We start from the raw sequence: 14110 nt of genomic DNA, 5'->3' as shown, positions 1-14110 counted from the left end.
CATTTCTAGTATAATACAAAAGAATCTTCTTTTTAAGCCTTCCCTCTGGCATTCTAGAAGGAAACAAACAAAAATACTATCACACAAAAGTATTTCATATTTATGAAATGAGAGGTGTACCTGCATCTATTTCCATCACTCACTTCTTGTAAAAATAATATGATCAGTTAAAATAATTACAATGATCAGTGTCCATCCATTGCTATTTTCTGTTCACTTTTTTTATTTCAGCAAGTGCATAAAGTTGATTTTGTGGTCCTAATATAAATCAGTTTTAAGTGAGAGAAAATTAGTATAAATGAATGGTTCTAACAGAGACTTTCCACACTATTTTTTCTTATTAAGCATTTTCACATGGCTAATAGCATAACTGTTGGGATTTTTAAATACTTTCTTCAGTTGACAGTCTCTAATATTTGGAAGGACTCAGGGAAATGTGCTAAAAGTTTCATATAAAATCTGGAATGTAGCAAATTCAGAATGTTAACCAAATATTTCATTTATATCTATATATATAAAATTCTTACTGGAATTAGTGGGAACATGGTATTTCCTCTGGCTCCTTAGACATGAGCAAAATTTTTCCTTCGACCCTCTTTTGTGATCTTACCTATATAAGCAGGAGTAGGGATATTTTATTATTTTTGTGATCTATCTGCTGTCTTACATAAAATAAAAAAAGATATTAATATGAAAAAAACTTAAGATATTTTGCTGAACAATCTGGACTAGAAATATTTTTATTTTCTTCATCTTTATTTCTTACTCTTTAACTGAAGTACTCTAGATTGACTTCCAATCTATCTGGTTTTCAAGAAAAATAAAAATAACCTTATAGAATTGTAGCTTGTAGGATTTGTTTGGAAATTACTGCTCTGAACAGTACAATTTGATACTATGAGTATTTAGTAAGGGCTCTGGAAATTGGTGTCACAAAGTATTTTCAATAGTTAGCAGTGTCAGTGCTTTTTGAGGAGCAATTGCAAGTGAAGTGTGAAGGTTAAAAATCAAGATACATAAAATATAGAGTTGGCTTGATTGTTGGTTTTTTTTGAGTTAAACAGGTGCTTATATTTATTGATGTAGTTGTATTAGCACTTACCCATAATCAGTTAAATATGAAAAATTCATTCTGTGCTATACAACATGAAAAGCTGTAGTCCCTCCAGGTGTTTCTCTTGGAAAGCTGGCTGTAAGATTTTTGGCACTATTGTAGCCATTTGTTCCTAGGAGGTATTGTGTAATTGATTTTTATAATAGAATGCATTACTTTGTGTTTTTTGGGAAGCGGGAGGTTTCAAACAAATCTGTATTAAAAAAATCTTGATGGGAGCTTGAGGTTTTGAATCTGTAATTCTTCCTTTTCCCCCACCGCATGATTTTCTGTGTTTGCTTCTTTCTCTTTACAGTACCAGGCAATTTGCTGCCTGTCACAAATCCTGGGATTGTGGAAGTTTCTGAATGAATAGATACTGCTGTGCTTACATAAGACATTAGGAAACAATATCTGGAGACTTATGGGAAAGGTTCATGCCCTGCAAATTCTTCATAGTGATACAGAATGTGTAAGATGAAAAGCAGTGAGCTAGACCTGCTGTTAGATGTCCTGGGAGCATCAGGGGTCAGCTGGTGAATAACTCCTCACCTCCACAGTTGTTTCTTGACTGCTGGTTGTTCTTGTCTCCTCTAGTTCCTCATGACTTTGTTACAGATTGGGTTAGTTTACTGGGAGTGCTTGAATCTCAGACATGAGACCCAAGTCTGCACGGAAAATACAACATTCTCTGTTTCCTTCTTGATTTGCTTCCCACGTCAGAGTATTTTGAACAGGCAGAATTTATTGGATATGAGTGCAGCAGGATATCAGCCACACAGAAGCTGTGTTGTGATTTTTTGTAAAAACCCAATTAAAGGTGCTTGTCTTACCCCTGTCAAAGTGTGTGCTCTGAGTATAAGAGAGAGTATAAGGCATAATTGTTTGAAGGAATTAGTTGCATTACTACCAGATTATTCATATGCAGACAACACCAAGTTGAGTGGGAGTGTTGATCTGTGGATGGTAGGAAGGCTCTGCACAGGGGTCTGGACAGGCTGAATCAATGGGTTGAGGTCAGTGGTTTAATAAGGTCTATTAAAAATATTTTACATATCTTGAGAATATCTGCATGGGTGGATTTGAATGACTGGAACATCAGGACTCTTTAGCCTTTCACACCAACAATTTCTTTCCTTCAGGGCTCAGTTTTTCCTTTATATGTATTCATGTCATAGTTACAGTGTCAAGATTTCCCTTAACTGCATTTTAAGTGGGGGAGGGAACTTGTTCCTTCTTCCAACCCAGCAATGCAAACATCTAAGTTATGAGTGTGTGATTCTCATCAGAATAATTCTCTTTTGCTGTGGAAATGTAACCAAGTGTATATTTGTTGAAAACAAGTCATTAACTTCCTTTTCTGTAAGAGCTGTTGGGAACTTGTCCAGCTTCCTGGCAAGGACTGGTGGGGTGGTTGTTTTTTTTGTTAACTAGGAGAGGTTTTGCATCTTTCTTACCACATCCAGCCAGCCTGTTCTGGCCTGCTTTAGAAACTTCCTAGAAGCATTTATAAGGTGCAAAGACCTCGTCAGGTCTTGATGTAATTTCTGAGGTGAACCCTTGTCCGTTCCTTATGGATGAATGGATTTCTTTCCTTTGCAATTAAAATCAAAGAAATGGATATCAAGCCTTATAATTTGTTCCTAGTAAATCAAACAGATGGTAGGAAGGCCAAATTTATCTTCTGGTTAAAAACCAAGAAAGTTGCAATAAAAAAAAAAATTCTTGCAATTTAATTACCATTCCAATTATCTTATTTTTCACTTAGACACCTTCTTGAATTATTTTTTTAGGAACAACACTGTTGTGTTGTGCAATTAGTAACATTCATAACATTCCCCAAACACATTGACCTGTTCAAATGAGTCCAGAGGAGGGTCACCAGAATGGTTAGAGGGATAAAGCACTTCCCCCATGAGGAAAGGCTGAGAGAATTGGAATTGTTCAGCCTGGAAAGGAGAAGCTTTCAGGGTGACCTAATTGGTGCCTTCCAGTACCTTAAAGGAGCCCACAGGAAGGATCTAGAGGGATTTTCTACATGGGCATGTAAGGACGGGTCAAGGGGAAATGGCTTCAAACTGAGAGAGAGTAGGTTTACATTGGATATTGGGTGAAAACTCCTTCCTGTGAGGGTGGTGAGGCACTGGAATAGGTTTCCCAGAGAAGTTGTAGATCCCTGTGAGTGTTTAAGCCACATTGGCTGGAGCACTGAGCAACCTGTTCTAGTCAAAGGTGTTCCTGCCCCTGGCAGAGGATTTGGAACTATGTGGTCTTTAAGGTCTTTTCCACTCCAAGCCATTCTGTGATTCTGTGAACACTGCACATCCTAGATGATGTTAGAAATGTAGATTTGGTTGGTATCAGTAGAGGCAGAGCAGAGTTTCTGAAGTTCAAACGTGCATTGAAAATAGAGAATCTGTGTTTTAAAGAAATACACAGAGTGAAACTTTTCCCCAAACTAATAGGTGCTGGGCACGTTCCAGAGACAGTTCAGTCTGATAAAACTGGTCTTAAGACAAATGGGAACTTTGCACTGCTCTGAATTGGAGATAGAACTGGTTTTTAAGGGCAAACAAAATAAAAGGAATCATTTAAGGTGTTCTCTGGAAAGGAGGTTGCTGGCTGTACTCAGATTTTAAAATTAAACTCTGCTGCAGCACATAATCTAATTTTTGGCTTTTTGGGAAGCTCTACTCATAGTCTTTGGCCAAAATTTAACTCCTATACATTTTTCTCACTGAAATGATTTGTAATCCTTCTATAAAGGAGAATATTGTTCAGAATTGTAGCATTTCTGTTTTTTAAGTGATTGGAAAAAGCAGGAAATACAGTCTTTACTTTTATTATATATTTACCTGCTGTAGACTTAAAATGTACAACTGTTCAGTGACCGTGTTTATAAGGTGTGAAGTTACTTTTGTCGTCCTTAATGGAAATGTTGTCAGCAGTTTGTCTGTAATGTTATTTACTTGGCCTATTTCTGCAGTTTTTCTTTGCAGCATGTACACATGCCACAGTGAGGGGAGGGATCATTTACTTAAAACCGACTGAAGTAATGTCCTCAAAGTTGTGGTTATTCTTCTCATCACGGGTTTTATAATAAAAGATCAATCGTGTTCTGCAGCTTCTGTGTTTGCACCTTCCCCCCATCTCTCTCTCCCTTCCTTCCTTCTCTTAATCAGAATTGGTTTTGGTAAAGATTTGGATAGCTGCTGTTTTTTCTTACTTTGTTCTGTGTTACTTGGTTCCTCAATTTAGTTCTTTAATTTCTTACATTGTTTCCTACAATACCATCTGATTGAAACATATTAACTTGTTTGGCTGGGTAACTATGATTTTTCAATAAGGAGATGGTTGTTGAGTATGAGTGCATATCATCTTTTATGGTCTCAGTTCCAGACATTCAACTGGTTGCAGGAAAAATGTGGGTGTTTGAACATTTCCAACGGAAGGGTAGGGCGGGTGGGGAAACTTTTTGGAATGCTGATGAATAATATTTGACTCTTGGAAATGCCTTAAGGCCACACACTCCCCTCCCATGCTTTAAAAACAAGTTTTAAAGACATGTGGTCTTGAAGGTATCACCACTGTGCTTTATTTCCTTTCTAACTGACTGGAAGTGAGAAAAGAGTTGAAGTGCAGATGATGGACACTGTGGGTTAGTGCAGGAGTACTCTGCAGATGGTCCTCTTGCTACTCTATCTGTGACATAGTGCACTAATAACCTTACACATTAGTCAGAGGGCTTAATTGTGCTACTTTTATTTCTTAGATATAGTTAGTTTTAGAAATTTTATAGCTTTTGAGAAGTTAAGGTCTCTGATGTCTGTAAGCATAGCAGAATCTGCCTTGCGGTAGAGCATGGAACTGCAGTAACTTGCAATTCAGTCTGTTTTCAATAGCAGAGTGATAATTTATAACAGTTTTCCCCCCAATGTCTTTTTACAGTATTTGAGTCCAAAGCAGAGTAGATACAGATTGGATTGTTCCCCCAGTGTTGTGAAAAGCAGATACTCACATCTTCTCACTTTAGTGGTTGTGGTAAAACATGTTCTTCTTCCTCTGCATTTGCAGACACGATCAGCTGTTACCATGAGATGGTATCTTCTTAGCTTGTTATAGGCTTTAACAAGCACATGTGTTTTACTCTACATTACTCTTGTTACTTTCAGTAACATAGTGATAGTGATTTGTTTTTTTAATAAATGTTTCTGCTTTATTTATTTCCATCTTTGATCATTTAATGGTGAATTCTTGTTGCCTGTATTCGCACCTGCTCATCTCTCTGTGATGAATGTTTCTAATTAAATAAATCAGTGTTGTAGTTTGAAAGTAACTTTGGTTTCAGTTACTTACAGGTAGTAGCTGTTTGACGGTTGAATGCAATGCAACTGCTTGGAATTTTAGTTTGATTCTCTGCCAACCAACAAGAAAGTACAAGTTAATTCCTAAAAACACTTGAGCTATAAACTGTGAGTCATGACCTAGCATGCATATACTAATAAGAAGCTTAGAGGCTAATAGAGCCTACTTGAAGGGAGCCTACAGGAAAGCTGAAGAGGGACTTGTTACAAGAGCATGTAGTGACAGGACAGGGGGGAACGCTTTCAAACTGAAAGAGAATGGATTTAGATTAGATAATAAGAAAAAATGCTTCCCTGTGATGATAGTGAGGCACTGGAACAGTTTTCTAGAGAAGCTGTGGGTGCCCCATCACTTGGTCTATTCAAGGCCAGGTTGGATGGGGCTCTGAGCAACCTGATGTGGTGAAAGGTGTCCCTGTCCACAGAGGGGGCTGTGACTTGATGATCTTTAAAATCCCTTCAATCCAAGCCATGCTTTGGTTCCCTTATTTTGGTGGCCATGCAATGCATGTTGTAATAGGTCAGTAATGTATTCTGTCACTGGTTTTGTGCAGCCCACACATCATCTTCCTGTCCCAGAGTGTCCTGCCAGGAGGGAGCCATCTCTGTGGAACTCGTCTGTGCCATGAGATCGCTCATGCTTGGTTTGGGCTGGCCATTGGTGCTCGGGACTGGACTGAAGAGTGGATCAGTGAAGGCTTTGCCACTTTTTTAGAAGATGTATTTTGGGCTAGGGCACAACAGGTAAGGTGATGGTACATTGTTTCAAAATTGAATTAACGTGGAAATCAAAATTATATACGTGGCATGCATTAGAGATAAATTAAACCTCCTCTGTTGTGAAGAAAAGTATTTTAAAATAATATTAGAATATGCATGCTAACTTGATTTAAAAAAATGTGATTCACATTGAACACAAATCTTCACAGTGGTAGAGGTCAGTGCAAACGAGAATGGAAATGTCTGTTTGTCAGTTATTACCTTTCCACAGATGTACTACTCAGTTATTAAAATTCAGCTATCAAACAATGGCTCTGCATTCTTTCCACTTATATGGTGTACCTGAAGCTGGAACAATCAACAGAGTCTTACTGCATATTGTAATATTCCAGGTACATAATAAAAATGTTCTGTTTTGTCCAAGGGATGGCCAAGAAGTGTACCTCAAAGCAGAATGGAAGATGATTTAAAATAGGGAACTTCGCTTTTTTTTCTCTTACATCCCCAACAAGAGTTACGCTCATGTCAGAGGCTTAGAAATCATCGCCTGCCTTAAGGTGAAAAGCTCTTAAGTTGCCTGTCAGCTTGTGAAGTGTTTTTCTGGTGCAATTCTTACTTTTGTAGTACCTCTGCTATTTCGTGTGTCAGTCATTTCTTCCTGTGACTGTGCCAGGTTCTGCCCCTGAGCTCTGCAGGCTTCCACCTGAGGAGGAGCAGGCTGAACTGGGATCTAGCACAATGCACTCTTCCAAACCTCCATGTTATTAAGTATCAGGCAACTTACAGCACCAAACAAAACAGAATTCCTTGACACTTACCATATTCCTGAAACAAGAAAGAGAGGCTGTCCAAACATGTGGCTTTTCCATTTTGGTTCCAAAACTCATTTGTACCCTTGCACTGAGCATCACTACACTGCTGTGAGCTGTTCACATTAATTCTCTACTTTTGTGAGTCACCTGAAAGCATTTTGATTGTAGTAGACACCTTCCTTGTAGCAGAATGGAAAGGAGTAAGCAACAAAACAGTGTGATGAGTTCCCTTGTTAATGTATAAGGGATACCTTTTAAACATTATTGAGTAGTTTTGAAGCTATTCACTCATACAATTTTAGGATTATGAGTATGTTCTATAGTGCATGACAGTAATTTCAGTTGTGACTGAATGTAATTCAGGGTAGTATTAGCTGCTTTTGCTTTCTCTCATCTCACAACTATTCTTATAATAGAGAAACATGAATTAGTATTTATTTGTCAGCTGACAACCTGGCATTTATTTCATAAGTATGAATCTCTGTTAATATTACATAAATGGGGGAAAATACTACAGGGAGCTTTCACAAGTGTAACAGGAATAGTAGGAAAGAGGATTGAAGTCAGGACACAATGCAGCTCTGAGCTTTAAAGCTGGGTAAAGATGCCATAAAATCCTCTACGCCATATATACTGGCATATATACTGGCAACCTATATTCAGTTCATTCATTGCCAGTCACTAAAGGGAAATCAACATGCTCATCTCTCTCCTCAGTCAGAACTATTTAACAGTCTGTTGATTTGATGTGCACAGTGAGGGTTTTGTTTTACCTCGTGGTGCTGTTAACTCTCATAGCAGCAACCATTATTTTTTGGCTCTTTTTTTTTTTCCTTTTTTTTAATAATTGATATTGGTATGTTTCATACATCTTCTAAATATTAAAGAGAAACAAAACAAGTTTCTTGTTCTGAAGGTTGTTATTGTGTGTTGGGAAGCAGCACTCAGTGCTCTATGTGTGTTTGTGTCCCAAGCAGCTCTCCCATGAAGAGGTAAAAGGGCAGCAGGAGCTGAAAGCTTTGCTTCGCTGGCGCCGCCTCAGGGATGAGGTGCAGAACTCTGAGGAAGAGCTGCAAGTTTTGAGGTAACAGCATGACAGCATTGTCTTGCATGTGCTCTCTCTCCTGTTTTCTGCATTGTCTCCCTTCAAAAGGTATACATTCAAACAATCTGATTAAATCCACTGCATTTCCTTATTTCCTTTTAATGAAAAAATAAAATGCAAATTAAATTGACTAGGTTGTTCATCTTGACTGTAATGCAATTGCTTCTCCCTTTGTTTTAGAAAGCTTTCAGAAACCATGGGATTTCGTTTGATATGAAAGCTCTCTAAGCAGTTTACAAGAGCCACTATTCAGGGGGAAAAAAGCCATTTCCTGAACAAAGTTCTCTGTTAGAAGCTGTAACAGATTCATTTTCTGTGGCTGGAGACAAGGACATACATTAGCATGGTATCTAACTGTCAAGCTGAGTGAAGCTTTAAAACACAAGGAAAAAGCATAGTGAACTATATAAATCTACTTTCTCTTTAGAAATTACTAATAATGATATTGAAAATAGATTCTGGTCTTTAGGTACCAGATGCTAAGCTCAAGGCTGCTTTTCGGGTAGCTAAAGACATTCTTGCTTTCTCAGTGATTAATAATCTGGGCAGCTGTGACTGGTGGCTTGGAAAGTTGCCACAGCCTTTGATCTGGAGTGTCTGCCTGACTCTGGAACTGCTGAGTCTCCACTGCTCGTCTCCCCACAGCCTTCCACCAAGAAAAACACCTTACTAATCCCGGTTCAAGTTAGGCCAACAGTGACCAGAAATATGGACAAATTTCAAGAGATTACGGAGCCCATTTTCCTGCTCTGGAATACTGGCCATACACACAGACCATCCCAAGTGGGTTTTTACTGACATGTTCTTAGAAAGCTCCAACAAAAAAGTTTTCATAAGAGGGCCAAGCTGTCTCAGTGTCTCAATAAGACAGCTAAACTTAGTGTTAACAGTTAAAAATTGCTTCCTAAAGCACAGCTGAAATATTGTTTATTTCAAACTATGTAGATTTCTTCTTTTCTTTCACCAAGTGGAAAAACAAATTGATACCCATCTTCTATGTAATCAGCTTTTAAATGTTTTTAAAAGACTGTTGCCATTTCATTCGTTTAAGGTCTTCCCTTCTTTTTGTGCTTGCTCAGTAGGACCTGAAAGCCTTTTGGGCACTAGAGACTGTTCACCAGCATAGAAAGTCTTCTCCTTGACCTCCTATAATCTGAAAGCATATCACCAACTTTGTAACTGTAGCCTTTCATTGGTCTGGTTTACTTTGTGTTTATTGATGAATTGTGTTATCCTGTGTGTAAGCAGAATAAATGAATTTACACATTTGTAATTATGCAATTTGATGACAAGTGTAAATACAAAAGCAAGGTTTATCCTTGGCTGTCATAGAGCTGCTGCCAGCAAAACTACTGCTTGACAGGTGCTGGAGTTTTGATTTGTTTTATATAATTTTGTTTTAATATTGGTTCTTGTGATTTGAGGCTTATCTGCATGTATGTTTTCCATTTTCAAAAGTATGGAATCACATTTGTTGTCTTTTGTGTTAATTATGTAGCTGTTATTTTTAATAAAATGTTATGTTGTGCAAATTTTTAAATTGATTTTTCTAAGGGTCAAAATCCCCTGTAGATTGAAACTCAGGAAGAATTGATTTCTTTTGAGATTGAAACTTAAGCTTTCTGTTGACTTCCACAGTTAGTAGACTTAAGTCTCTGAAGAAGAATCCTGCTTACCTTTTGCGTAGTGGTATTCTCAATGCTAACACAAAAGAGTGGGAAATAATTTCTCATTTGAAAAAATATACCTCTAATAAACACTTGAGGAGAGGCACATGATTCCAGCTTGTGATTCTGGCCATCTCTTCTTCTTTAGTGTCTCTCATTTCTTGCATTCAAGGACTTTCTACTGGTTTCGGTCACAAATAAATGCTATCTACTATTGTTGTAGTGTGGACTTGAATAGGTTCTCTCTTTGCATGTTTACTTGGGGTTTTTTTATTTTCTTTATCCTTCTGAAAGTATATCTTTGTGCTTTCCAAAACTGGTATGTAAGGGAGAAAATTTCAGTCCTTGCCCTGAAGGGACAGGACTGAAGCTGAGCTGGGTTTTGAGCCTGTGCTGAAGCTTGGGCTGGTTCAAACCTGTGTTTTTGTACCAGATATTAAAAGTAAATGATAATTGTTTGTTACTTCTTACCAGTCATGTCAAGAAAAAAAAATCAGTCAACCCACTCTTCCCAAGCATAAGCTTATTCTTAAATACTTTTTTGTTCCCTGTTGGACAATCATATGATTTTCTGTGCTTTCTCCTGACAGCTGGAAAAATCTGCCCCAAACTTGTCAGCTGATCCCATTAGCTTTTGATCCAGCAAATGAATACTTGTTTAGACTAGGTGAAAGCCACTCAACCAACTGATTACCAGCCTGATGTTTCTTATTATTATGGAATTTGGTATTATGTTGTAGTAGCGTGTCATAAGATGCCTGTGAAAAAAGAGGTCAGAAGGAAATAGGTGAGTGTCTCTTCAACAGGCAGCAACTCTGAAAGGCAGCACCAGCAAATCTTAGTGTTGCATGCGATGAAAGAGGTTATTCTTGCAAGTATAGTCATGTAAGCTATTAGGCCACTGATCAGGTATGTAAAGAGAAATCTCTACTTGAACATAATGACTTCACTGTTGTCCCCTTCCTCTTCCCTTCCCCTTAAAATGTCTCGTTTGTTTGTTTGTTTCTCTTTGTTCATAACTTGTCTGCACTGAAGAATGACGTTGATGTCGTGCTGGCTATGAAAAGAGTACACCACCCTAGTGATGGATTTAATTTAGTAGGAAATTCGTTTGTTTGACTAAGTCAAATTATATATTCAGGGTAAAGAAGACTGAACTGATTACAGGTGTCTGCAGTTACTGTGCCATTTACGATGCTTTCAACTATTAGAATGAGTAATGGGTGGGTTACTTCTTTACTTACTTATCCAAAACTTAATTAGTGTGTTTCTATTTTAGGCCCAACAAGGAGAGCACAGGAGAATTGAGTGAGTCTGGAGCATCTGTTGTCAAATATGGTCTTAAAGCAGAAAAAATCTTCATGCAGGTTCACTATTTGAAGGTGAGTGTTGTCAGTTGATTTTTATTGAAGTTGCTTTATGAATGTGATAAAGATTTCTGTCTTCTGGACATCAGCAAATTCATAATTTCCTGTTTGTTTCTGCCTTAATGTCTTGCAGGGTTATTTCCTTTTGAGATCTCTGGCAAGGACAGCAGGAGAGGCCTCATTCCTTCTGTCTTTGCGAAAATTTGTCCGTAAGTTCCACGGGCAGCTCGTCCTTTCTCAGGTACTGTGCCTGGGCTTGTGCTTCACCTTTGGGAAAAAAAAAAGAAGACTCAAACTTTTGGATTGACTATCTAAACCTTCACTTCTGGTTGTGCTGTACAGAGAGAGGCAATTGTAATTTGGCAATATGGGTGAAATTACTGTCTGCTAGAGGGCAGGACATTTTTTTGACAGTTATACATAAATCAGACACCTTGTTAGTATCTGATAATATAAACAATGGGTGATTTGTTTTAACTTGCTACATTGAAAGGTCAATGTTCATAGATACTGACATCAAAGATAGGGTCATTTTACCATACTGGAATTGTCTCCCATAATCTTTTAGCTAATGGGTTTTGCTTTTGATCAGTCAGTCTTTTACCAGATTATCCTCTGTTTCTGAAAGAGGAAAAATTATATTTCTGACTTTTCTTCCTCTCTGCATGCTGCTTCATTTAATGCTTGTCATTTCAGTGTCCTTCTTATGAGGACAAACCCAAATGGGTTGAAATTTACCTCCCTCTAGGTCTTTCTGGAAAAGTCCTGTAACTGTTGGCTCTAGTTTTGTTTTGATTTAGGAAATTACATAGCTCTGTGAACCTGAAGTTCTAGGAATCCTGTCATTGGTGATGAATCCAGCTGGTTCCACAGCACTGCAAGTAATGCTGTGAAAACAACCACTCATGGGGGTGTCTGTGAACCAGGACTCTGAACTCATATGGTTAAAAACAGTCCTGGAACAAAACTTACGACACAACAAATATTTAGCATTGCTGGAAGAGCAGTGTGATGAGAGGCAAAGGAAGAGAAAGGGGAAGGGGAATGAGTGAATTTCTGAAACCAGTTTCTTTACTGGTCTGTCTTTTATGGAGTTACGGTTCAATTCTTTGAGGATGTTCTGGGGGGTGATAAATGTCTCCTTGCAACACAGAGCAAAGGCCTCTGATTTTGCAGGACGAGTCCAACACTTGCTGTGTCTCCCAACCACAGTGATCCTGTGCTTGCATGCTTGCTGTTTGGAATCTCACTCTTGTGGGGAGAGATGTGTGCCCATGTATCTTACAAGCAGCTCACAGACCTGGGAATTCTTTCATATGTCAGGTCACCCAAAAGTCGGGCACAGCATCTCCAACACAGCAGCTCTGCCCTGTGGAGGAATATTTGGGGTGTTTGGGGGGTGAACACTAATGCAGCTGTTCCTGTACCTGTTACTGGCACCCTGAACCACATGTGGCATAGTGTGGAAAATGCCAGGGATTGTAGGAGTCTTGTCTACGTTATGGTGTCCAAAATCATAAAAATGATGCTTCACTATTTCACAGATGGAAAAATTTTGAAAATTACAGAAATCATGAAACTGCTAACAACAAAAGCAGCCCAGGGTTTTAATCTGGTGGTAAGGAAAGTGCTCATATTTTGATGACAAGAAGTTAACTTGTTGCTCCTGGTTGATGTGAGATGAGTTGTCAGTAGATTGTTTGAATGCTGCAAAATGTCTCAGCAAATTATACTACTAGTCTTAAAGTTTGTGTTTATATTAGTGTCTGGTATAGGTAGATAATGAATCACAGCAAGAATTGCAAATGCAGAAGCAATAAAATCAAGTTAGTACAAAGTTTCTTGTTCAAGTTTCTTCTTGAACAAACATGCTGTCAGTGTTTAAATGAATAAAAGATTTAAAATAAATAGAGGTGAAAATGGTAACTTTAAAAATCATAGTGCTGTATTTTCACCTTGTCCGAAATAATGGTAAAAGTTTCCAGCTTCGGAATTCTGGGCATAAAGAAAAGTAAAACCAGTGAAAAATTGCTCATGTTATGAATACTAGTCTTGTTTTCAGTTGTGTTTGTAGTAATTTTCCTAAGTGGGAGCTGCAGGTGCAAGGAAATTACTTCAGATGTGCAACGTTCATCAGTTTGCCTTTTTCCTTGGTTTTGTTTGCATGCTCAGTAAGATTTTAATAGTAGTTTATTTTAATTGAGTTAGCAATAGGTGAGTAAAGCAAGTCTGGAATCTTTGAGAAGGATTTTTAAAAAAATCTTCCAGTTTTCTTTCTATGAGAGAATCCACTTACTAATTGCTTTGAATGAACTTTTAAAATAATGAGTGGAGTGTAATTTGCTGTAACTAAAAAGGAAGGAGTGAGGGTTACTGGTACTCCTAACACAGTTAAAGCTGTTGTTCTGCTTCATATTGAAATAGGAATATCTTAGGAATTGAATTGTTTGCAGACTTTAATTTTCATGTAGTTATGTCTGTTATAACAGGCAACAAATCCTAATTTTGACTGAAGCCAGTCAGTGGCTCCATCCCTGGGGCTTAAACTTTCAAGCTGTCTGGCCAATGATTGCTGTCTGATAATTGAACATATAGGTGGGGAGTCAAGCTTGCTCTTGGTAGGAATTATCATCTTTGGAGCTGCATTCTGGGCTCCTCACCAAAACCCCAACAGAAGGATTTAAAAATGTTGTTGATTTTGTTAAATAAAAGCCAGGAAGATGAATGGGGAGGGAATTCCAAATAAACAGGGACCTACAAATGGTGCTCATTATTTATTTTTCCACCTAGAGGGGATAAATTAACATTTACCATTTAGTTATGTAATTTACAAACTGCATATTTGTTAGGGGTAGTTTAACTTTGAGTGGATAATTTCTGCAAGAAATTGTGTGTAAGTGCAATCTGAGTTTATTTGTTGCCACGTGAATGTCCATTTAGATGTGTCACTTTTAGTCATGAAATCTCCATTGCTTTTATGCA

The 14110-nt window shown here is 37.9% G+C and overlaps 1 protein-coding gene across 15 annotated transcripts in view; it reads left to right on the top strand.

Annotated features, from left to right (window-relative positions):
* Window positions 1-14110, top strand: part of AOPEP (aminopeptidase O (putative)) — a 168092-nt gene that overhangs the window by 46537 nt on the left and 107445 nt on the right. For 13 of the 15 annotated variants that reach the window (XR_010426536.1, XR_010426535.1, XM_064641348.1 and 10 more), the window contains 4 exons: window positions 6012-6201; window positions 7964-8073; window positions 11041-11143; window positions 11262-11369. Coding sequence is in view for 13 of the 15 variants with exons in the window: in XM_064641348.1 (XP_064497418.1) it covers window positions 6012-6201; window positions 7964-8073; window positions 11041-11143; window positions 11262-11369 (511 nt within the window). In the remaining 2 variants the exon portion in view is untranslated. The remainder of the gene's footprint in view (window positions 1-6011; window positions 6202-7963; window positions 8074-11040; window positions 11144-11261; window positions 11370-14110) is intronic. The other 2 variants (XM_064641351.1, XM_064641346.1) reach the window with 1 other exon arrangement.

The sequence above is a fragment of the Pseudopipra pipra genome, chromosome Z (assembly GCF_036250125.1).
Source record: "Pseudopipra pipra isolate bDixPip1 chromosome Z, bDixPip1.hap1, whole genome shotgun sequence".
In the NCBI taxonomy this organism is placed as follows: domain Eukaryota; kingdom Metazoa; phylum Chordata; class Aves; order Passeriformes; family Pipridae; genus Pseudopipra; species Pseudopipra pipra.
Note: the sequence above shows the minus strand (reverse complement) of the source record. Positions and strands in the feature narration are given on the sequence as shown.